This window comes from Cryptomeria japonica, chromosome 3 (assembly GCF_030272615.1).
Source record: "Cryptomeria japonica chromosome 3, Sugi_1.0, whole genome shotgun sequence".
NCBI lineage: Eukaryota > Viridiplantae > Streptophyta > Pinopsida > Cupressales > Cupressaceae > Cryptomeria > Cryptomeria japonica.
The window spans coordinates 363,670,793-363,698,137 of NC_081407.1; the positions used below are offsets into that span (position 1 = coordinate 363,670,793).

At 35.4% G+C, this 27,345-nt stretch overlaps 1 protein-coding gene across 7 annotated transcripts in view; it reads right to left on the minus strand.

Annotated features, from left to right (window-relative positions):
* The window catches only part of LOC131080015 (FH protein interacting protein FIP2), a 120,557-nt gene that overhangs the window by 16,172 nt on the left and 77,040 nt on the right, over positions 1 to 27,345 (minus strand). For 6 of the 7 annotated variants that reach the window (XM_058018075.1, XM_058018072.1, XM_058018071.2 and 3 more), the window contains one exon: positions 19,306 to 19,365. The exons of the other annotated variant lie outside the window; for it this stretch is intronic. In XM_058018075.1, coding sequence (XP_057874058.1) covers positions 19,306 to 19,365 — 60 coding nt within the window. The remainder of the gene's footprint in view (positions 1 to 19,305; positions 19,366 to 27,345) is intronic. 7 annotated transcript variants of the gene reach the window in all.

Below are 27,345 nucleotides of genomic sequence, written 5' to 3' on the forward strand. Positions count from 1 at the left end.
GGGGTAGTCAAAGGACCCCACCCACCACGTGGTGGTGAAGACCCATAAAAATGCCCCCACAAAAAAAAGAATTCCGATCCACTTCTTAAAGATTTTCATTTAGCTTTTAATTAAGCAAAGTGTATATATATATAACATAAACGATGAATTTTACTAATTAAAAATAATTATTATTTTGTAAATACTTAGCCTTGGTCACATTATATATATATATTCATGCATTCTTTTACGAATTCTCACGTATGCATGAATATATCATGTTCGTGAATACTCGACTTCATCCATAGTCTTTATTTGGCGCAACTCATTAGGAGATGAGTATTATGAGCAAAATACAAAATCACCATCCGATAATCCTCTAGATCCAAGGTATTATGGATTCAGTTTCGAATCAGATAGACCGCTCAGGTATAAGGGAAGAATGTATGTTCCAAACTCAGGAGAGTTAAGGAATAATGTGTTGAGAGAGATTTACACTGCACCGTATTCACAGTAAATATATGTATACTTTGGCTAATTAAAAATTAAATGAAAATCTTTTAGAAGTGGATCGAATTTCTTTTTTTTAATGGGGGCATATTTATGTGTCTTCACCACCACGTGGTGGGAGAATTGGTCCACACCACGTGGTGGGTGGGGTCCTTTGACCACCCCATATTGGTGGGGCAGCGTGAGGAGTGGTGTGTGGTAAACTCCACATAAGTGGTGGGGAGATATAATGCGATAAACACTTTTTAAGTGGTAAATCAATATGCTTTAAAATGCGATAACCACTTTTTAAGTGATATTTAAATACAAACCATCGTATGCAAGGGAATTGGGGTTGGTTTAGAAAATTCACGTGGGTATAAATAAAAACCCACACACACTCCCTATTTAATACGATAGAAGTTAATCGATTTCTGATGTTTTATTTTCCGTTGTTAAAATATTGAACCAATATTTACTTGGTCAAGTTGGTTAAAAAACCAATTTATGTGGAGGTGGATTAATAAATATTTTTGGTTATGATGTTTTTAATGAGATAACCAATATTTGGTTAATGGATAATAATGTGAATTAAGTCACCCTCATTCTTGGACGGAAAGGACAATTTCAAATAGATAATTTTTCTCACAAGGAAGGCTATGAATAGATTAGCCCTGGGCTTTTTAAGGGATTTTTGGGGGAAAAATTTTATCATTGTGCTTTTGTTTAAGAATTGTTTTGTTCTCAAGAAGTCTTGGAAGGCAGAAGTTTATCTTCTCTCCTTTAGAAGAATAGTTAATAAAGAATTTCTTCATGTGTAAATTGTGGATTAAGGCGAGGATAGGCTTGAAGGAGGAGAGTTAGAGGAAGGACTCAGAATCTCACAATCTTCTACCCTCGGCATTCACCAAAAGCATTCAGGCACGTTTTTAAGTTTTTGTTAGATAGCTTCTTAATCATGTGCTTGTAATGTCTTTCTTTTGGAAATGCAAATTTATGAGTGTTTCTCCATGTAAAGCTCAAGATATGAAAGACCTAATATAATCTTAAGATGAAGAAATGGGAAATGGAGCATTTACTATATAACGTTGTGAATCTCTTATTCTATTCTTCATGTATTTTCGTTTTAGAAATGAGACTGCAATATATATAGATATCTATATATATCTGAATGAGAGTAATCGACAGGTAATCGAAGATTGAGTTAATAGTATTATTGTAATTCATATGGGAAATTGTTTTATGACTGTGTATGATCTTAGTAATGGCAAGGGATTGTCCATAGATGAAACTAGGTACTCAAGAAGGACCAATAGGACATAGGGTATCCAGTCAAGAAATGTTTTCATCTTAATGGGCTCTATATTTTGAGCAAGATGGTGAAAGCCTTTTAACGATCTTAAGATAGACTGAGGGTAGTAACTCTAAACTTCCAGGTTGCAATTGCAAAGAGGAATAGTCCATAGCCGTTAAGAGTTCGTGTAAGTAAATTCTTTTATGATTTTGATCTTGATATATTTATTTACCAAACCCTAAGAAGTGAGAGTAGTCTCCAAGTCAAGTAAGAGGTGGGATGAACCGAGACTTCTTTGTATTTAACTTTGGCCAAAGTGTCATATTGGTCACTACATACAACAAGTTAGTTCACGAGTGTAGCCAGAACATAGATCAGCCAAATTGGTCATACTTAGAAAAAAGTCTATAGTAATGTGGTCAGATTGAGATATGTGGCACACGACACCAGTACTCAGATGGGACACATAGGTCTGCTTATCTATACTCCCCGTGAAGGGTAGGGCCACTTCCAGTAGGAGGGTGTGCGGGAGACTGTTGGTCTGTGTTTGGAGGTGTAGAGCCCGGATGATGCTCTCCTTCCTACAGTTGACTAGTCAGGGCTTGTGAGACAGATACAGAACTCTCCTAGTAGTATAACTGGTAAATCTGATATATGTCATGATTTGTTTTATGATTCTCTATGCAATGTGAAATGAAGAAAAGTTTTCCTTTGTCATCTTATTCTGACAAGTAATGTTAAAGTAATTTTTATTTGAATATATATTTATGAAAATAAAATAAAAAATGCTTTTATTGTTGCTATGATATTTTATCTTGAATAAAGTAAAACTCTATGTTTTTCCTAAGAGTTAGGTTTCGGGGTCGTTACAAATCCTAAAGGTATTATCTCCCAAAATTTCTAATATCTGATAAGGACCCAACTATAGTCGTTCTAACTTAGAGTGGGTACCCTTCTTTTCTTTGGACTTGTCCCACGTGAGAACAAGATCAAAAATTCTGAAATCCTTAACTTTTACTATCTTTTAAAATGTCATGTCCCCTAATTAGTTATACTTTCAATTAACCTAAATTTTCCCAAATCTAAAATAGGTAATTAAGTTTATGGGAGTACCTTTGTATATTGTTTTCCTGCAACACAAAATTACAGAACACATATGAAGTAATACTTATAAACTGAAACATATGCTAAGAATTAGATTGAATGATGTAAATTTTAATGTATTAATTACCATTAGTATCAGATTTATTAGATAAAATCAGATTGTTATATTTGTTAGACAAAATCAGATTGTAGGTTAGTTGCCTTCCTTAATTATCCAATTCCTTAGTACACTAGGGTAGGCTAGTTGGATAGGGTGTCCAAGAGATCCTCTATCCTAGGCACAAGAGCAGATACCACATCCCTCTTGGCTCCATATGGCAGGTGTTAAGCATCCATCATGGAGTGGTGTACCCAGTGAGGTATCCTATCGCCGTTCCCACTCATCACAACCACCTTCCCCCTTAAGCCCAAAAGCAGATGCTTCACCCCTCTTGGCTCCATGTGGCAGGTGTTAGGCATCCACTATGGAGTGGCGTACTTAAGAGAGAGTCCCTCATATACAATGAACCATTTGTGATATTCCAATGAAGTCATATTTGTTATTCAGTTCAACTAATTATGATAATCGGTTATACTTGGCATAGTTATTATACTTTGATTATATTGTATTACCTTAGTGTCTTATATCAGATTGTCAACAGTTCTTTCCATTAGTATTACTTTAAATCAGAATTATTCATTAATTGTCATTGCTGCATCTTATATTATTAGCACTGTACAGTATTATAGCAATTTATACGAACTGAATTTGATTACCTTATACCTTCTGGGTTCATTAACAGATATGTATTTATATGTGTGCCAAATGTCTAATGGTGCTGTCATGTATAACCATTTTAATGTTGTTTTAATAATTATATATTATTTGCTTCTGAACTTAATATCATATTATTGCCACTAATTTAATTAAGATCATATAAGATTTTTATGTATATCATGCTGGCTGTTATATTCCATTATTAAATCAGAAGTCCTGTACATATGTACCTGTCACTAGCCTTCTTCCTTTTTTATCCTTGCTGGCAGTCTCTATATACTCCTCTATCCTTGCTGGCAGATTTTATTTTCTGTTTCCCCTGTATCCCCCAAATTGGCTGTGGGGGAGCAGGGCAGGGGGGTGGGGTATTTATCCTACCCCATCGTGGTGAAAAGCCACGATTCTTTCTACTTGGTAGCACCCCTTTTTGAAGGGTCACTATCCTCTCATCCGGTGGGACCCTCCATAAACTAATTTGGAGTCTATGTAATTGATTGATTCCAAACCTCCATTTCTTATGAATGGTTATCGGGCCTTGGGGAAATCGGTCAGCAAATATAATATATATTTTAATACAATGGCATCATTTTTATATAGTGTATATTGTTAACATCATTCAACATAAAAATGTGAATTAATAATATAATATGATTCTAATATCAATGTAATATAATATGATTTTAACATATTATTTTATCTGGCAAAAATTATATTAATTATTTCTACTATAAACGGGGGGACATGACATAAAATCATCTCTTAACTACACCCTGATGTTTGCTACATGTTCTAGGGCTGTTTCTTTTTTCTCTCACAGGCTTAACAAATCCATTAACCTGATGTGAGCTTCATCATCAATCTCAACGTAATCTTTCATAAATTGCAAAGTGAAGATCCTTAGGTTTATAGGGAATGCAAGGTCCAAGCCAAAAACAAGTTGATGAAAGGAAGTCCCTAGAGAAGCTTTCATCCTAGTCCTCTCAACCCACAAAGAAAAATCTAATTGGGAATTCCAATGTTTAGGATTTCTTTCTAGCAATTTTTTGATGACATCAATTAAATCCTTTTTAGTAGATTCAACAAAACCATTCCTTTGTATATAACAGTTTGAAGAGAGTTATAAAATTACCTTATTTTCAAATGTCCATTGCAATAAATGAGTTGAAGAGATAGGGATCATTATCACATACCAAAGAAAAAGGTATTCCAAACCTAGTCATTATGTGCTCCTCTAGAAACTTGATTACCACTTCAACCGTGCATTGCTTGTAAGCAATAGCCTCAATCAATCTTGTGCAATCAATTGCTGTCAAAATATATCTTTGGCTTGCAGAAGAAAGAGGATAAATCATTCCTATGAAATCTAGGCCCCATCAAGCAAATGGGCATACCTCATACACTGAATGCAAAAGCATAGCTAGATTTCTTTTTCTATGTGCACAAGTCTGACAAATGTGACATGTTTTCACATGCTGATGGGCGTCTATGAATAAAGTGGATCTATGGTAACCAGCCCTTAATATCTAATATGTTTGGAGTGAGTAATAGAAAATATCTTTGTACTAGTCATCACAAGTGATGGTCTCAACTAAATCCTGTTGGCCAACCAACTATCCATCTGCCTCTGATAAATTCTTAGAAAGACCTTGCCCTCTCACCAACTTCACAAGCTATATTTCTAAGTCAAATTCTTGCAAGATAGCCATTCATTTTCCTCTTTATTCTCCCAGCTCATTCTGCATTAGCGCAGACACAACCAGAGGGTCAGGCATCATAGTGATCACCTTACTCAAGATGTAATGTCTAAAGTTACTTTTGCATTTTTAAAAGGGGAGCTCATAATGGAAATTGGCTTCTCACTCCCATCATTCCCATTCTAGGTTAAAACAGTAGCACACGAGTGTTCAGAAGAAAAGGTATAAATATTGAATGGCTTAGTGTAATCCGTATTGGACAACATCAAGGTACTAGCAATAGCTTCTATACTCTTTTGAAAGGCACACTTAGCTTCTAGGATCCACTCAATCCTAGCATCTTTATTCAAAATATCATTCAAAGGATGAACGATCTCTACAAACCCACTAATAAATTTTCGATGAATAAATCTTTTTAAAAAAAGATTTCAACTCTTTCTTCCTATTAAGCAAAGACAACTTCATGATAGCTTTGATACTTTTAGGGTCAATAGAAATACGTTTCTCAAAAATAACATAACCCAAATACTTACCCTCAATGACCCCAAAGATGCACTCCTTAGTAATGAATGCCTAACTCTTTATATTTCAGAAGAATCTTCTTAAGTCTGAAAAATGGTCAATCCTAATTAGTTTACTTAGGTACATGCACAACATTTTAGTTTGCATATGAGACACCTAGGGAGATGTGCTACATTGGGAGTATGTATGTAGGAGAATTTCCACCTTTTGTGGTGTGATCTTGTTATTACACTATCATGTCCACTTATTCTGGAGTGATAATTCCACCTTCGGTGGCTGATCCACCTCATGCGGAATATTTTACTATTTCTCCTACCTACCCTTGCATCTCATTCAGTCACATGTCATCATTGTGTGCTCTTTTGTCTCTTAGCCTTGCCTTTATAAGCAGGCTCATCTACATTGTATGTAACAACAACAATAACAATAATCTTGATGATCCAATTGATCACATTTTGCATCATTGATAGGAATACAGTTTATTCTTGTCACATTTTTTGTTCTCTCTTATTTGTGTTTTCCATTGCCTCTAGATCTTGGCAAATTCTCACACATAAAACCAATATCCATGGTCTTCTGAAAGGTAGCTCCATCATTGATGAGGCCAAAAGGCATTCTTCTATAAACAAATGTACCCAACTTAGTAGTAAACGGTTGTATTCTTCTTTAACCATAACCTACTTATACCTTGAATAACCATCTAAGAAAGACATCATCTAAGATCCATTCACAATTTCCAAAACTTCATCCAATGGTAGTAAAGAGTAAGTATCCTGTTTAGAGGCTCTATTCAAAGTCTTGAAGTCAACACACAGCCAGATTTCTCCATTCTTCTTTCTTACTGGTACCAAGTTGGCAACTCATGTGGAATGTCTATCGAGATAAATAATCCTGCTAGACAGAAGCTTTTGCACTTCCTTATTGATCAAAGGCTCCAACTACAAACATTGCTTTTATCTAAATGGCTCCACTCTAGGTTTTAAAGGCATAGTGTGACTAATAATTGAGGTGCCATATGTCTTCAACCCTTCATATACCTAAGCAATTACATCTTTGTAGTCTTTTAGTACTTTTATTATTCCATCTTTCTCTTCAAAAGGTACATACACTTCCAATGAAAATCCCCCTTTTATCAATCTCATTCCCTAGACTACAAGGATCATGCTTCAGTTACCTCCTCTTGAATCAGGGGAGACTCTCCTTTGTTTAAATGCTTCATCAGTATCAAAGATGCTTTCCAAAGATACCATCCCTTTGAGAAAAGGTATTAGTCTTCAAGTTGATAACTCCATCTTTGGTCAACTCAAAAGGATCTATATCATTTTCATTTATAATTGAGCTTCAAAGACTCCAATGCTAGTAATGAATTCTAAGATATGTTTATCATTGTCAAATACCAAGAAATGTGTGACATTATCTAGAATAGTAGGTATAGATACTAGGTTGCTTGTTTGTTTGAATTATCTCAAACATTCTCTACATCTTTGGATAATTGATCTCACGATGATTTGACGCATCTACGAACTGGTTCGCAAAACTCTTTTATCAATCTCGTTCCCTAGACTACAATGATCATACTTTAGTTACCACCTTCTGAATTAGGGGAGACTCTCCTTTGTTTAGATGCTTCATTAGCATCAAAGATGCTTTCCAAAGATACCATCCTTTTGGGTATAGTATTAGTCTTCAAGTTGATAACTCCATCTTCGATCAACTCAAAAGGATCTCTATCATTTTCATTTATAATTTGAGCTTCGAAGACTCCAATGCTAGTAATGAATTCTAAGATATGCTTATCATTGTCAAATACCTAAAAATATGTGACATTATCTAGAATAGCGAGTATTGGTACTAGTTATACTGAGAATCCCTTCAATTTGGAACCAATCATGAGCTCCAAGATATTGGCATAGACTACCAATGAATCTTCAACTTGATTTTTTTCTCTAGAAAGCAACTGAATATCAAATGCGTCAAAATCTTCTATCAAATCCTAGACTCTTTCTATACTTTCTTAACCTCTAATCATGGAAAGCATATTGACTTCTAACTTGTCTAATTACAAGTTGTGAATCTCCTTCAAATAGCAAGTACTTTGTTGGTTGAAAATTTTGTACACTTGGGGAAATATACAAAATTGTGGTTTCAACCACAGTGTGTGAGTAAAACTCTCCTACTTAAGGGAAGGTTCCCCCTATCTAACTACAACTTTAAAAATAAAATGGGATGGGACAGCAGTCTTTCTTCTTCTTTCAAGAAAGCCAATATCATTTTCTCTTCACAGAAAAGTGATAGCAATTTAATATGAACAGCAGTAACAACTTTTGAAATGAAATGAGAGAAAAGAAATGAAGTTTCCTGAAAGCTCAAAGACTTTCGTCACTTCCTTCGGGACGGGACAGCAAAATCAAGCTCAAAGTCTTGATTATATGAAATCCTATCTACCCTTTTCTATACTAACGCTATCAAGAACAAATTATAACAGCTCAAAGACTGGAATATCTTATTCTTTTCTACATAAAACAATGGGAAATAGTATAAGCTCAAAGACTCACAGCTATTTCTCACAAAATCTGCTTCTAAACTCTCTTAAGAATAAGTGCAAGCACAAAGACTTACAACTCCTCTCAAAAGAATATTTATTCTAATTTATATTAACCTCAAATACTTGCAGCACAAAGACTGCAAATCAAATTCGATTAAGTTCTTTAAAGAAACACTTGCAAGAAAGATAATATAAAACACAAACTCAAGAATGTAGCACAAAGACTCAAAGCTTGAGCAATTTCCTTCTATTTCTTTCAATTCTTGAATTCACACATGAAAGCTCAAAGACTTCTTTGCTGTAAATTTGGCAAAGTTTTTGCTTCCTTTCCAAAAGATAAAGATTACAATAGACCCCTCAAGTATTTAGAGAAGAGGAGTCTTGAGAAAAAGGTGGGAGGATCCTAACTAACTTGAGAGATTCTCTCAACTACCAAGACTTATTCAATAACTAACTATGACTTATTCTAGCAACAGTCCTAACTGAACACAACTTGTAGTTGTCTTACATGTAATTACAAAAGTACAAGTAAAGACTTAACTTGCAATTTACAAAAAGCTTTTACATGCAACTTGTCAAAAGAAAAACTACAACTAAGAGATTACAAATCTAGAAAAATACGACGACTTAACTTGCAATTTACAAAAGGCTTTTACATGCAACTTATCAAAAGAAAAACTACAACTAAGAGATTAGAAATCTGGAAAAATACAACAAAGTGTTGAAAAACACTTAAGCTGCAGCATGTGAAGACATGAATCCTTCAAACTTTTGGATGATCATTCGTAGCTCAGCAGGATTCGGTTCGTGGGCATTCTTGGCAACAACCATGGTCTTCACAATGGTATCATGGCATCGAAGAAGCATAGAGTCGTTCTTCTCCAAGATGGACTGGATTTCGTGCAAAAAGATTTGATGTTTCATCAAAACCTGAATTGAAGCAGCCGAGAATTGTTCGCTCCTCTATTCATTATGAATCCTCATCTGTAGATCTGCGAGCACCTATTCTTCTGGTATCAATTCTCCATTTTGAATCATTATGTTGCAAGAGGCCTTCTCACAATGGGAAACAATACCTTGGAATACTTCACCCCGCAATCTCATTGCATCATCAATCTCCTCAATGAGGTATTTGAGAACAAGGGTTTTATTCTCAACAAGTTCTTCAAATTCCAAGTACATGACCCTGAAAGGAATAATGGCATGCTCCTACAGAACACTCAACTGTTGTTGGGGCATGGTGCGCCAAATTTTCAAACTGCCTTCAACCCTTTCCAAATTCTGTTTGAAAGTGTCGGAGGTATGATTCAATTTTTCTTCAATGGTCTCCAACTTAGACATCATTAGGAAAATGTCTTTCAGCACTTGTGCACATAGATCATGAAGTTGATCCACCCAAGAATCCAACGCTTGTACTTTCTGAGCAGCTCTTTCAACTCCCCGAATTGATTCTTGGGAACCGAAAGAACTTGTAGGATTACTCCCTTCACAAGCAAGTTTTGTAATTTTATGAATAGCTGCAACAAGTTGTCGGTTCTCCTCTTCTAGCTTGTCTTTCTTTGCTAGAAGTTCATCATACCACTGCACTAGTGAGGCTACGGATTGTTGGGCATCATGTTTGACCACTTTATGCGTTTGTTTGCCCAATTCTATCCTTGTAACCCTGTAATCAGCAGCTTGCATTTCCTCACGTGGCTTATCCATAAGGGGCTCAACAATTTCTACCACTTTCATCTTATTGCTATCAACAGTTACTCTTGAGATTGTCTTTGCCTTTTTAGCAACCTTGGGCCTAGACTGTTTGAGTTGCTGATAGTCAAAGACATCGGGAGAGATTTCCTACTTCTTCCTCTTTGGGGTAAAAGAACTAAGCCATGGAGGTAAAACAACTAGTTCTCCTCTAGTAGAGGCTGAAGGCGAAGGAGAAGCAGTTTATGTTTGAACAGCCGTGGTCACCCTGGGAGGAGTATCTGTTTGGATGGCGACCATGGTTTGGTCAGTAACCAATGGGCATGAAGATTGCCTCATAAATTCTTCAAAGCCAAAAGTAGAGGTATCAATCTCTGACAAATGGATACATGAAGGAGTATCCTCAGGAATTTCCAGTGAACTCTCTTGTAGATGATCAGGAGGCAGCTCAATTGCTGAAATAGGAACGGCATTCTGAGGAGACTCTTCCACTATTATGTCAGGAGGAGAAAGAGGCATCTCAATGGAAACTGAGGAAGGAATCTCATGAGGTGAATCTGAAGCTAGAGACTTGGGAGCATCATCTGATTGCTATCCGTCTGGATTATCAGGATCGATCACATGAACGTGAAACCGAGACTTTTCCTTTCCACGAGCTGTCTCCTCCTCAGGAGGAAGCACTATTGCTCGACTAACCCGCAATTTGATTAGGGTGCCTGAAGATGATGCACCTTCCTTGTTGTCAATCTGAATCTCAGACTTCCGTCCAAGAGGCCCCGTAGAGTCATCTTCTTTCCCAACCTTGATCTTGATGAGTCTAATACCATTACCTTTGAGCCAAGTGTTGGTGTTAGCCAGGATAGATTGAAATCTTTCAAGAATAGACGTGCATTCTTTATCCGACCATTGGATTAAAGAAAGTGGGGCTTCCTCAACCCTTCGTGAGACGTACTCTGGATCGAGCACATGACCATCATCGATCATTCCTTGCGGAATGCCCACCAGGTTCAGATCAATAACTTGCTCAACAGTAAGCCTGCAGTAGTCCATCTTGAGAACCTCGATTTTTGTACGAAGATCTACCCAAACATCCTCAATACGATGCTACACTCCTATTATCCTCTGCTTCCTGATTGTGTCGGTTTGGAGGATTCATATGCTCCATCATGGTGGTGAGTGCCTGTAAAGCCTGAGCAACCTGCTGCTGCCCCATAGCCATAGTCCTAAAAAATTCTCTTGTCTCCTCATCCTCAGCTTGTGGCCTCTAGGTGGGCTGCCTGTATGCCTATCACCCATAGTGTCTGACTGCCTGTTAAGACTTTGTTCTCCTTCAAGGAGGGCTCTTCTGTGTGTGTAATACCTGTGTGAACCTGCTTCCTGTGACTGCACGTAACTTCTAAACCCTTAGGATGGCAGGATTTAGCTATGATACCACTGTAAGAACCTACCAAGGGTTCTCAACTCAAACACTGGAGGTTTAGTTGAACCTGTTGCGTTTTATGTTTTGTATTTTGCAATTTCTAACAACAAGGCTAGTTTTTGAACAAATAGTATACAAAAAGCAACATTGGAAAGAAATGGAAATTAATTGAACTTCATAAAATTAGGATTATCAAACCCTTATTACATCCAATTTGCATAAACACCTTTAATAAAGAAATCAGACAAGACCAGGAAGATTTATTGTCAAATACCTCAAATTTATGAAACCCCTTATTTATCCTTGCTACCGTACAGCAGCAAATAATGACAGCAAAATTATTTATCAGTAATCTTGATCATTAACACTTTGTAGATCCAGGGAGGGTCTCCGTCGCAGCAAAGTGTTCTTTTCATTTGTGATCAAAAGACCTACAGTGTCTTCTGTAGGGTAGTTAGTAGATAGAATGACCATTAAGGGAGGGTATTAGAATAGTTAATTATTATTTAATTACTATATTAATAGTCATTAGAGTAATTATTTGCTTTATTTAGTTTTCTATTTTTGGCTTCTATTTTTAGAAGCGGTTGTTTCTTTTTTAGAAACATCACCGTGTGTAATTGCCTATTTAAATGGCTCTACTATTGAATAAAGGTATTCAATAATTTTTCAATATGGTGACTAAGTTTACATTATGCATCGAATATATATTCAACTATGCAATGGAAGATAATAAATCATATGTATTTATGAAGTTTTGGATGTCGTGGCTTAGACGAGTAGCTTCTGAGTATGCGTTATATATTCAAGTTTCAGACTGAGTGTGCAGAGATTGTGGTGTGGTTTCAAAACAGGTGTCGTTTTTACGAAAGGAGGTGTCGTTTCCAAAAAGAAGGAATTGGTTTTAATTCAATATAAATTGAATAGAGAGGGGTGTCAATTCTTAGCAATATGGTGTGCTGTAATGGCAAAAAGGGAGAGGATAAATAAAGTGGTGACTTGGAATGAAGTGATGTTACCTACAAAATCGCTGGAAATAAGACAGGTACATTATAAAGATAGAAGTTTGTTGAATTGATATGTAAGAACCTACCAAGGGTTCTCAACTCAGACAACTGAGGTTTAGTTGAACCTGTTGCGTTTTATGTTTTGTATTTTGCAATTTCTAACAACAAGGCTAGTTTTGGAACAAATAGTATGCAAAAAGCAACATTGGAAAGAACTGGAAATTAATTGAACTTCATAAAATTTGGATTATCAAACCCTTATTACATCCAATTTGCATAAACGCCTTTAATAAAAAAATCAGACAAGACTAGGAAGATTTATCGTCCAATACCTCAAATTTATGAAACCCCTTATTTATCCTTGCTACCGTACAGCAGCAAATAATGACAGCAAATTAATTTATCAATCCAAACTACCCGGAATGGGGAGTTTAGCAGCTCAAACTGAAGCTACCAGCTAGACGTCTCCTTTAGGGTCTATTTCAGAATTTTAGGACTCCTTCAACAAAATAGTACCCTTTCAAGGAAGAAAGGTACGGCAAATCTGCAGGCTGTACATGCACAAAAACCCCAGCTGTAAACACACTTATTTCTGCCTCTGTTCTGACTCAGTGGCTGCAATCAATCCTTTGCATAAAATGAATAAAAACCCTTTCTAATCTGCCCAATCTTGGTTCCTAGATAAAACCAACTGAAAGAAAAATCAACTGATATTTCACAGCCTCTAATGCTGATGCACAGAAATCCACCGTTTTCCTGTACCAATACTTTCAGATCATCTGCAGGAAGAAACCCCTGCTGAAACCCTCAAGCCAAAGTCTCCTCAGAGCAAACTCAATATCAAATCTTCACATAATGAAAAGAAGACCTAAAACTTCTTTTATCTCTTCCCTTTAGGGTTTGGTGCGATTCCCAAGAAAAGAATGATTTGGCATTAAATGATGTTTAAACTTTTAATATTTATTTTTGACTATTGAAGCTTCAAAAATAAATCTCTTTTCAGTTTAATATAAAAGTGGCCCCATCCGATGAGAAATAAACCCTCACTTAAGTAATAACTTAAAGTGACTTAAAAATATTAAGACATTAAAGTTCGCCATTTAATATTTAATTAAAGTAATTAAATATTAATATCTCTCTAAGTATCCATCAGAATTGCCTGTCGTCAGAACTGGAGACTGCCAAGCCATACTCTACCAATGCCCAACCCACTGGCTAAAACTAGCAGGACTACTAAAAATAGAAAGTGTCTCAAACGGAATCCTGGAGACCTCAAATAAAAGTCAGTCTTGTAATGCTCACTCTGAAGATGAAGAATCAATCTCTAGGAGACCCTCTTACCAACCTCATCAGCCTACGAGGGTCAGTGATAAGCTAATCTACTCAGCTGACAGCTGTCAACTAGAAGGGGACATCACATGATACCTATGTTTAGAGTTGGAATGTTGATTTCTTTTGGAAGGGTGTTAACTTTTTATGGAATCTAGCATATTTTTAGCGAAGAAAGTCTTTCAAGTATGAAAGAAGAGCTGTAGACTATGTTGTGAATTTAATTTTTAGTTTCTGGCTGTAGTCTTCAAAGGAAACACGTTTCGGAGATAAGTGTATCATTCTATATTGTTTATTGTTTTACAAATACTGTCTCATCCTTACACTCCAGATTAAAACATATGTCAGCTTATATTGCCTTGTGACTCAGATGTCCACTCTTTGTCTCAGCCATCCTAACAGATAAGGATGACCAATGGTTTTCAACCCAAGCTCACTTTACAACTTTCAGGCATTAGGTTTGCTTGTATCAAACAATACATCAATTTCTTACCCTTGACTAGTATCTTGATATGGAATAATTTAGAGAGTTCTTTTTCATCTTGAGAACCTACACCCACTATACATGTACCCTTAAACACCATGGCACAAGACAATCTCTCATTAATCTTAGAACTGCAAACATCGTGACACATAAGAAGATTAAAAGGGCAGTCATTAAGAGTGTTGAAAGTGCTCTCCGAACCTAAGTTAACAGTGGATGAGTGAAACAAATTCAGAAACCTGCAGAGACATTAGAGAGCATACGGAGGAAGGTTTACAAAAGTGTAATTTCAATTAAAAGAGTCATGAAGACAAAACAATGTGATTGGTATTGGAAAGCATTGCAAAGTTAAGTGTACAATGAACAAGAGGACAGTTGGATAGAGGTCCTTGCCATACTCATTTTGAAGATCGAGTTCACTGTTGTGTGCGACAGTGATGATAGGGAAAGATAGAAACCTGTATAAGTATAAAAAATTGTTGATGCATTTGCTTTTTCAGGATATCAAGAAGCTATTCAATGCAAAAACCTAAAATAATTACCTTAATTGTGGCCATGGTGGACCTTTGTTGCTATTGTAGTCGTAATAATGAAGTTGTTGCAAGCTGTCATAACATTGTTTCTTGAAGTATATGGATCCTATTTTGCATGCTGAATTTACAGCTAAGAAAAGCATACAAATCCAAGGTAAACAAATTCAAGTTCCAGATAACTGAGTTACGGACAACGTGCATCAAGTAGAGAGCAAGATAGTGTTAGCTGCTACTCAACTTATGTCTACAGTGAAAAGTCATGCATATAGGAAGATTGTCCACTAAGGCAAACACAGTCAATAAAGAAACATCAATTATATCAGAGCAATGCAGCAAAAGGTAATAACAAGGAGGTTCCAAGGACTATAAATCACCAAGGATTGGTTTGGGCCCTTCATATTGGCAAAGAATTCAGTTGACAAAATTAAAACCAACATTTCTTGAGGACAAGCAATCTTAGGCAGGGCGGACTTTAATGTCCCCTTTTGAATAGGGTTTAATAATAAATAATAATAATATTTAAATATAAAAAAAATAATTTAAAACACAATATAACTAAAAGATTGATTAAGTTTAATGAATGGTCAAAAGGCATGAAATGAAGAGTTGTGACTCCCTCAAACATGAAATAAAAGACGAAGAAGAGTTCATTTGAAAGGAGAGACGGAGTAAGGGAGAAAGAATGGAGCATATGAATCAAGGAAGGATGAATTGAAGAGGAAAGGACTGGGAAGAAAATAAGGAAGTGACTCTTTCAAATGGCAGAAATTATGAAGGATTGTAACTCTTTCAAAGGGGTAATTGTGAAAGGTTGTGACTCTTGCAAATGGAAAACATGATGAAGAGGTGTGACTCTGCCCACAAATTGGAAGATATAAAGGGGAGAAGGTTTCATTTGAGGAGGACATGCAAGAAAGATCAGTTTAGAAAATAACTTATTATTCTCAGAAAGATAGCAATGAAGGGTAGTGACTCAATTCTTACAAAAAGTGGTCTCTTTCACCAATAAAGTATAAAGGAGAAATCATTCCAAGCATTCAAGGATCACTTATCAATCATCACTCACCAATATATCAACTCAGTTCTCACTCAATCATCACTCACCAATATATCAACTCAGCACTCACTCAATCATCACTTATCAATCTATGAATTCAACATTCATTTAATCATCATTTACCAATATATCAAATCACCAAATCAAAGGACATCATACAATCATCCATCAATCATCAATTGCGAATAAAGGAATCAAGCAAACAAACCAACAATGAATTCTTCCATAAATTCAATAAGTCTAATATCAATCATTCAAACACCATAATGTTAACATCCATCGTTCAAACATCAACTATTCAAGCATTAAACATTTTATCATCAAATCATTCTAAAGCATCAATCATTCAAGCATAAATTCATTGTATCATTTAAGCATCCACTCATCAATCCTTCAAGAAATGATGATAAAGAGAAATCAAGCAATCAGTGATACTCTAGAAAAATCCTTGAGCAATCAGTTTTGAATTTAAGGAAATGTCTTGCAAAAAGTAAGGATGGCCCCCCTTCCAAGTCCATAAGAGATGAGAGGATGGCCCCTTCTCATGCTCTTATCAAGTATGTCACCCTAAGATGGAATGGGCGGTCAGCCTTCCATGCTCGTGGGCCAAGAGATGAAATGGATGGCCCACTTTCCATGCTCTTGGGCTTGATCAAGGAGGATGGCCCTCCTCCAAGGTGGACTAGAAGTTGTAAGGATGGCCAGCGTTACATACTCTCAGCAATATTGAGGATAAGCCACCTTAATATGGCTATTTGCAAGTTTTTCTAAGAAATTCACAACATAATTTGCTATGAGGAATATGCTATAATGTATTGATCCTATATTAGTGATACTATGATTTGATTTGAGTTTTATTGATCTTCGACAAGACAATCCAAAGGAGAGTTATTGCAGAAAATCAAGATAAATTCTATATCTAAACTATTCTTAGAATTTTAAGTTGAATATTATAATGAAATGTCTACAATTTTGATAAATTATATTTATAAATATATTGCAATTCTCGCCTTAAGTTGGAATTGTTGTTTTAGGGAAAAAATCAGCAATATCTCCAATAGAGACATTACTCTCTAGCTGAATTTTGGATAAGAGTCCATGAGACTATGCCCTTTCACCATCCCATGATTCCACCACTCATGAGCATCGCCCTCCAAATGACCCTAAAAAAACTTTTTCCGATGTGTAAAATAAGTCATTCATGGTTGTTGGAACAAGAGGAAACCACCCTTGATCTCCTTGCATATACATAATCCCCCATATACATAATAGTGAAGTTGCTAATAGAAATAAGATAGCATTCTAGAGAATCTTCTTAGATCCAAAAGTGGTGAATATTGTTAAGAAAGAGTTTGGCAAGTTCATCTCAAGACGAGATCATAATATTTGTGCTCTTTGAAACCAACACAAGGAAGATCCTCCTCATGCATGATGGTACATCCACGGACAAGATTATTTGTTCCTCTAGCCTTTTGCAAACAAAATTCATCACAAGTAATCATTTTTTAATTTTTAACATTCTTAGTACTTACCATTCTTTTGTATTTTTTTCTCTCCAGTTTCAAAGGGTTGCAAGTTCTTCGTGCAAGCTCCTTTATTCACTCAATCAAGCATAATTAGTTGACCGCAAAAAAGCAGAAGAATCGGTCTACATCCATTTCAAATTGCATCTCCTATCACATAAGGAAGATAACTACAAGGAAAGGGCAACAAAGAATTGGGGTAAACCCTTGAGTGTGCCAATTTGGATGCATTTCCTGAAGAGCTTCCCAAAGGTAGTGTAGATGATGACAAAGCCCCTACACATTATGTACCTATGTACCTAGCGTAAGCGGCACTCCATTAGCTTGTGATTAAAATAATATTAAACCAAGTGGTGACTTTAATGATAATCCAAATGCTTTTCACGAAGATTGAAGAACAGGATACAAAAAATTTATTTGTTAATGATTATATTATAAAGTTATTATTTAACTTTATAAAATATAATTAAGAGTGGGGCCATTATAGCATTAAGTGACTTTATAAAATGACAATACAAAGTCATTTTAATTAATAAAGCTCTCCAGCTTGCTTGAGAAGCTACTTCATAAGGAGGAATTAAAAGTAAATGAGGATTTATCCCACATTGAGCATGGAGATTGATTTTGAGTTTGAGGAGTCTTTATAAACAAACCTTGTCTTCCTTCAAGAGGATATTATGAGAACATTATATTGAGTAATTCCTCCATTGTTGCTGATATTCAGTGACTGGACTGTTCTAAGGACGAAGTCCCTTGGATTTCTTGGTGTTGGACGGAAACCCAAGCACCATTGTGAGGTGGTTTCACTCAGGAATCACTATGGAGTTTATTGCAGGTTCTTGATTCATGTTTTTAGCATAACGGCAGCTAGGGTCTGCAAACAAATTCATATTATCAGCTGCATATTTATCCCAGACTGTTACAGCAGGGTTTGAGAGCAAATTAAAAGGGGCAAACATTGCAGATTGAAGACTCTTTAAAAAGCAGACCTGTAGCTCTGTGTTTGCAGCCAATAGTGAATTAAAATCCATGCATACAGCAGCCGTATATACTTCAGCAACCCACATGTAACCTGTAGCTTGGGGTGAACAGTAAACGCTACAGTACTATGGCATCAAGGAGTGCTCATTGCATGAGTTAATGCTGCCAACTCTTCATCCCATATGGGCACTTACTTACACCAGGTTTTTCATGTTTTTTAGTTGAAGTTTGCATTGTCTTATCAGTCATAATAGCTTGTTGTAGATGCACATTAGTTTACATGCCAAGTGTTTGTAAAAATGTTACTTGGCTGTAGGTATGCATTTTACCTCTGGAACTCATGTATTTGCATTTGAAAAGAGTAAAAACAAGTGAATTTCATTCTCAAATCATTGTTGGATCTTTTGACATTCATTTCTAAGCACTTGCATCATTTCTACTTGATTTTAAGAGCATACACAGAAAACTGAAATTCCTATCAGCAAGCTACAACTTCGCATACAAAGTGTTTGACAATATTCCTTGGGGTTCAAATAAGCAAAACAGGGTCAGATTAGCCAAGGCATATTACAATATTATAAAAAAAATTAACTATCAGTTGACAATTGATATTATCTTTATCACTATCATTGATCAATGATGATATATCGTACTATAAAAGATTCAAATGTTGTTATTATTATATGATATATCAAATGAATTTTTTCTGTATATTTTTTTTTAAAATTGCATATATATATATATAACCATACTGTACCCAAGAAAAAAAATTGCTGTACTAGCATACCTGAACCCTATACCCATACCCAGTCTGAGACCAAAACCAAAACTTAGCATATTAATTAATTGTAAATGCAAGATATACAAAAAATTACAGCTTTTTTGTCAAACCTCATACCTTCAAATTTGCTCCTTCAAGGTTAGCACCTGATAAGTTGGCACCAGTGAGATCAGCACCCTGGAATTTGAGGCGATTCTCAATGTTAAAAGGCAGAATTCTCTCTATAGAGGAAACAAGAACTTATTCAGTTACAGACAATGCAGAAACCAAAATGCTTCGAATGGATCGAAGTACATAAAATAGTTAACTATATCAAAGCACTCTAGAAAAATTAACCAACCTCAATGCTCATGCAAATCTGCATAATTATACAGATGCAAATCAAATGAGCTTATGGATGGCAAACCAATAGATTGTGAAACATTTACATAAGTCCTCCAAAGATAATAATATTATGACCTCAGTTTCTGTATGTATTCTCCATTGCAAAAATCAATTCCTCTTTAGGCTGTTGCATCGATCATTTCAGTTTCAAGTATAGATATAGACAGATATCTTGCGAGCTTGAAGAAAAAGACATTATCAGTCGAGAAAAAGATTAAGTCAGGATAATGTTTCTTTCAAAACCTATACACTAAGGCATGGACTCCCTCATACGTGGCTCTCAAGTAAGACAAGGCAATATCAAAAGGATGTGGAAATACATGTTTCAACAAGAATCTACTTTGATTATTAAAAATGTTCAAAACAAATCTATGGCTTCATACTTTTAGCACAATGTTATCAGATAAAATAATACCTCTCTGAACTTTTGTTTACAAGGGCATAAATATTGATAAAGAAATTGAAGTTACATCCACATGTACATAGATGAAAAGAATCAATTACGTTATCAAAAGAATGAATCATAACAATATTTGTCTAAAGCCCAAGGCACTATCAAAAAGATATATCAACCACATAGCACTATCAAAAGGATATATTAAGCATGTTTCAAACAAGACTACACTTCAATCAATTAAAGTTTTGAAAACGATTTATGGTGAAATACTTTGGGCACATGAAAATAAATTACACTTCTTTAAATTTTCATTTCCCAGGGCATAACACAGAAAGAAAGGTCTTATCCTGATATCCACAAATGACAGAGTAGTCAGTGATAATCAAAATTAAATACACTAGAATTCATCAACAAAGCAGGTCTGACAGACATCTTACAACAGTTGTATGTGAAGCGGCATCTAGCAACTTCATTATTAGTTAAAAAAGCAGAAGTATAGAAGTTCTCAGTTTTAAATTTTTAATAAAAAGTTAAAATAATTATTGGGTGTTATTTTGGAGGATTATTTGGCAGAACTGGAGGTAGAAAATGCAGTAGTCACCAATAATGCAACAAATTATGTTGTTGCAAGTAGATTACTAATGGATAGACACACTAACATTTTTTGGACTCCTTGCTCAACACATTGCATTGATCCAATGCTAGAGGACATTGGAAACTAGAGTGGATCAATACAATTGTGGAGCATAGACAAAAAATAATTGCAAATACATAAATAACCATGCTTGCTTACTCACTTTAATGAAAGAGTTCATAAATGACAAGAAATTAATCTGACATAGTGTCACTCAATTTGCAATATCATTCATCAACTTTCAGTTTTTGCTACATGCAAAAGCTTCTTTGCAGCAAATGTTTGTTAGTATAAAAAATTGATTCTTCCTAGTCAAAGATAATTGGTAAGATTGATGAAATGGATTAGGTATTCAAAGAGGCTCATTTTTGGACTCTTCCAATGAAGGAGATTGTAAAATAAGTCTTTAAAACAATCATTTTCTCTTTTACATGCTTATAAGCTCAGTTGTCAATTCTAGGTTAAGTTGTGTACAAATTCAAAGTTTGGGTACACAATACAGCAAAAACATTTAACCAGGTTCAGGTACAGGTTCAAATATATAACAAATTTTAATATATCTTAATATAAAAATAGTAATAATGCTATGTTACTGGTCCAGGCCCTACAGAACCTGGTCTTGGTCCGGTCCATTCTAAGGGCAGGTCCAAATCCTCTTCACTTGTGGGTCTCTCCCAAGCGAACCCTAAAGCGGCGATGTTTTTGAGAATACTGGATTGTGAAGGGGAGGTGAAGGATAGTGCATTTATTGCTAACATTCTTTGTCAAGCCATTGAGGAAGCGGACCCTCAAAACGTTGTGTAAATTATAACAAACAATGCCAAAAATAGTAGAGTGGTTTGGTTATTGGTTGAGGAGCATTATTCACACATTTTTTGGACACCTTGTGTTGTCCACCCCCTCAACAATATCCTACCAAAAATTGGCACCAAAATTGATAGGATCAAACAAGTGTATGCTGAGGCTGAAGAGATCCAAATGTTCATCACCAACCACCATATATCACAAAACATATTTAGAACATTCTCAAAATTGGAGTTGCTAAAGGTAAGTTAAATAATAAATGTTTCACTTAAGTAAACATTTTAAATTTTGTAAATTCAATTTTTTTAATTTAATTTTCAAACAAGTTGCTGAAATCCATTTTGCCCGAGATGACTTGTGAAGGTTCATGAGGCACTCTCTAACATGGTCATCAGCCCAAATTGGTCCATATGTAGGCAATCTAGCACTACAAGAGCAACAAACACTAAGCAAATGATCCTAAATCACATTCAGTGGGATCGTGTTGAGTATCTCCTCAATTTCACTAAGCCCATATTGAGCATGATCCGTTACACCAACATGCATAGACCTTGTTTGGTTGAGATATATTATAGTATCAAATCAATGATTGAAAATATAAGTCGTCATAAATTCAAAAGAGCAAGATCCTGAAAAAAAATTCTTCAACAACTACAAAAAATTGTTGAAGTGATGATGAAATCAATCAAGGGTACAAGGCGGCACTTTGCAAACTTTTCATTGATCATGACATCCGGGATGCAGTGAGGGTTGAGTTCACCAAATGTGCATGCTCCGGCAACTTTAGTCTTAATGCTCTTCGAGACAAGTATAAGGTCAAGCTCATAGTTGGTGGTCCTTTCATAGCCAATCATTCACACACCTACAACCTCTTGCAATCAAAATTTTATCACAAGTTAAATAAAAAGGTTGTTTTATCATTTATGTTTTATTTATATTTTAACTTTATAATTTGCAATTCTTAACCCTCTAATTTTGTCTTAATAGGTTGCTAGTTCATCTACACCTCAAACAAATTGGAGGACATACTCCTCCATCGACTCAAGAAAGCGCAATTGACTACTTGAAAAGGGTAGACTTAGTGTATGTGCATTCAAGCTTGCAGCTCCTTACACCCAAACAAAGTGGCTACAAGGAACGGGGATATCGAGCAAAAGGATATTGACTAGGATGCTTCCACTTCCCACTTTGTTGCAATTGGTGTTGACCATGAACCAACTAGTGAGCATGAGAATGCTAGTGCTAGTGCCAATGCCCAATCCAAAGGCACTATTTGTTGTTCTTCTAATTTAATAGTACCAACATCATATAATAAGGACGTTGATGATGATATTTTTGAAGACTCATAAGATTTTTTATCAATGATTGTCGATTGTTGACACTTGACATTATTATTTTTTGACTTTAATAAATATCATTACATTCGAGTTTGACTAATATTTGACAATTAATATGGTGGTTTTGTTTATTATATAATATAAGATATTATGTGTGGTGTATTTTGAACTTAATTATTGTTGCAAACATGTATATATTTCTATTTTTAATATGTTTTTGTATGAACAAACTCAAAATGAACCCAACCCCCAAAAAAGTTGACCGAACCCTCAGTTAAATGTCAATACAAAATGAAAATTGCAACCAATAATCTTCATATTGCTTTTCATTGAGAGCATCATTGTCAACATTTGGTTTGAACCACACTCAACCACAACGCCACTCGAACCAACCATGCGGTAAGTAGAATTTGCCTCATCTAAAGAGACTATGGCAAGTTGTGCAATAAAACAAATTAAGTAGGCCCACTCAAGAGTTAGATCTCAAATACTAATTGCCCCCTCACTGTAATTGTGTGTCCTATGTGAGAAGACACAAGTTGTAATACACATAGACCAAATCCTCAACTTTCATTGCATCCGACAAATTGTACTTAATTTAGTGGATAAAGAACTATGTACTCCAATTTTTCTTAGCTAAAGAACTCATATCCTATTGAAATTGCATGAAAACTCAATACAACATTTGCAAAAATAAATCATAAATAATAATATGTAGTAGCAAAAGAAAAGTTTTGAAAAATACATAATTGAGATCAAATTTTTATTGCAATAGGTTATAGGTAAATAGAACCTTGTCCGTGTATATACCCCCATTCACAAGCATATTTCTGGTACAATTCTTGAATACTGCAAACATCAGGATTCCTTAAGATACAAAGTGGCCAAACACATTTAGGACAACATATTGTATATATACATCTAGGATTACACTTCTAAGTAAGGTCTTGTATCCAAAAACCACATCTTCGTCTCTATATGGTGCCAACCTCCTCAACAAGGAAAACATCATTCTCTTATAATATTTTGGGGGCAAAGCAAATGTGAGGAGATGCAAGGATGTGGTCATCTTGTTTCAACAATGATGAATCATTTTTCACACTCTTTTAAAAAATTCTTCTATCAATTCTATGGATTCATTTCCATTGGTTTCTATTACAATCCTTTTCCAACCATGGAGTCGATGCCATCATAAATTTCACTCAAACATGTCTGATGCACATCAACATAACTAATCATACTTATGTTGGGCTCAATAAAACTTAACATAGTCCACACAAACCCACCACTCATCATCAAGGATCAATGCTTTGACTTTTAGGACTCTTTCTAAATTTGGTCACCACCATATGCTCAAAATATTGTTGACAACGCACTCGAGCTCTTGTAAAACAAACAAACAAAACTAAACAATGACAAAAGTATATGACATCAAAAATTTAAAATTATTAATAAAATTATCTTTAACTCTAAAAGTTGGAGAAGGTCTTGAAGACGATTTGTGACATATAATGATTTGTCACAATAATTTGATCTCCTCAACCTTGGTGTACATTTCTTTGACCCACTCGATCTTTGTGCCAATCTTTTGCATTATCAAGTTGATGTAGTGGACCATATCGTGTCCAATAAAGATGCCCATATGTAGTTGCCCTATAGTTTTTAACAATGTTTGTTATGACTTGAACAACTTTTTATGGGCCCACCATCTCAATGGATTTCATGAGGATATTTGTGATGAAGTTCTGCACTTGCCGCTCACAATCAACTACCTTAAAAAACATCACCCCTTTAGACTGCAATAGTATTTATTACTAGTCTAATTTACAATCCTTTCATCCATCAAAAATGATGGCCACTCTTGTTTTAGACCATGTATCCTTGATTGTCCTCAATGATGCCTCTATAGAATCTTTTTCTTTGGCCAATAAGGTGGTGCACACCTTTTCGTACCCAAGACTATTGTAATCAAGAAGTTCTTTAGCAATTTCCGTCACCATTTTCCACTAATATGGTGATCTAACAAGGTTAAAAGGAATTATGTTGCCATAAATGCAACAAGCAATGGTCTGATCTAAAACCTCCCTATAATCATTTTCCAAAGCCTTCTCCAAATGGCCCTTTCTACAAGAAAGGAAAAGGGTATCATCTTCTTAGAAAGACAATGGTGGATAGAAAGGATGCAGTCCAACCTGACCTATTAAGCCACAAGGAGGTTCCAATGATCCTTTCTTTGATAAGGAGATGTGATATTTCCTTTCCTCTGTTACTTAAAATGTTAGCATTCTCTTGTTCTTTGATAGATGCCATTATTTGTTCTTTTGGCAACCATTTTCTATTTAACTCTAGACAAACTCTTATTCTTTGGCTAGTCATAGCACATAGGTGTAATTTCACTCAATTATACAAGCTCTTATACTCATTCATGCATTGGCTACAACACCAATGAAAACACCCACCTCCAAGAAGTTGCTCGATCATGCATGTATGTCACCAAAGAGGTGACACTCCGCCAATTTTGAACACCCTCCATGGCATCGGACCAGCTAACCTAGAACTACCAGCCATTTTGTATTAATGGCAAAACAAAGAAAAAGCACATTACAACCCTAACTATGTTGACATAAGAAAAAAAGTAAAAACAAAAACATCATTATAACCTCTATATTATGTATAAAAGATTTATAAAAATAGTTGGAAAGGAAAAAAAAATTTAAAAGTCACAAGATAAATTCACCTTTGATAGATAAATCTTGTAGGTGCAGCTCTTTTTCTCCTATAGGTGCAACTCTTTCTCTTCTATAACCTTCAACTTTGAAGAGAAAAATCCAACAACCTCCAAGAATCAAAAATAGCAGCTTGGAGACAAAAGAAAGAATGTTTTCGTCCATTCTATAGGTGAAATGAGAGCAAAAATAGCTAACTTTGTGCAAAAGAAGCAATTAGCAAGCACTTTAGGGTGAAACTAGGGTAGTTGGATGTTTTTTGCTTTAAAAAAAATGAATTTCACCGATTTAAGGGTCGATGGACCCATGGGCCAACTTGTGTCTAGCTTAGGTCCAGGCCAACCTAGCCTAAAACTAGGATTGTAACTGTATCAGTGCAATTCATCAAGCAAAAACAAGGGACCCAATAACATAGCCTATAAATTTAGTTTTCCCTTATTTAAGAAGTAAGGATGAAGGATTAAGTGTAGAGTAACTAGAGTTACTTTTTGTAATATACACCCTATTTTTTTGTTTGCTTTTTTCTATTTTGAATTGTTTTAGAGAAGTAAACAGAGATACAGAAAGTCTTTTTCACAACAAACTCATTTGCAGCAATAAACAATAGAAATATGCTTTCAAATATAATATTGCAGAAATACTCACAACCAAAAAAGAATTTCAGAATTATTTTAGAACTGAAAATACAATATATCATCAAAATAAAGACAACCCAGATTATCAAAATACCTCACAATGCCATTTCCGATATACCCACAAAATTTGGAGTTTACAATATTGAATCAACAATTAAAATCAGCAAACGTGAGACCCAAATATGGGCGCCACACTTTCAGGGCTGATCTTTTCTTCACAAAATGAATATGATTCAGCTTACAAGCCCTGGATGCCTCAATTGCAGCAGAAATAACCCTCCAAAATGGATGCCCAGCCTCCTCCAAAATCTGCACGCCACTCCCTAGCCTGTATGGCCAGCAAAGAAGAGATTGGCAGCTAGCAAGGGAGTGCAAACTGCAAACAAAACCCTCCAATCTCCCTCAAATCAACCTCCCTCAAGTCTTCTTTGAATATTTTGTGTCCAAAACTGAAGATGCAAGCCAACAATGAAGCCCAGTTGTGATTCCTGAAGTGTAACCCCCAATGAATCCTCCAGATTAGATCTTTTACTAACATATAGGATGTTCTTTGCAAGGGTTTTCGTCCTCACAAAGCCACGGGATGAACAAGTTCAACCAGCCAAATTCGTTTGCAAAATATCAAATCCAAGCATAAAAAGAAATAAGCTCAAAGTCCCAATAAATACTCTCTCAAAACCCCATGCCCCTTTTTTTGGGTTTCACCTTCTTAAATTTTAATTTAACACCTTATGTCTCCAATATAGGCACTCAACCCCATAATGCTATTTTATTTAATGTTTGCCAAAAAAAACTTTTAATTTTAACTTTGGGCACCCATATAGCAAATCAGATCCAGTTGCATTCAGAACATTACTTTTTTACAAGGTTGCCATCAATGACAAAAGGAGAGATTGTTGGAACTAGGAATAATTGTCATTGATGTCAAAGGACATTTTGGTGAAATGTAGACTTTAATGTGTGCCAAATCTATGGCACCTAATCGAGTTCATCTTCGCACATGGGCTGACCCATGTTTGGTGCAAATAAGATTTAAATAAGAGACGAAAAAAAAAGTCTTTTACTTTTGATCCCCCCCATGTGAAAAATAAATTGAATGAATGATTCAATAATCGGATGATTACATTGAACGATATACACACGTATATATAGAGGTTACAAGACGATGTTCTATAATTAGAACATAACGTTAAAGTAAAAGATTAAAGAGCTAAAAGCTAAATTAAGCTTAAACGCTAAT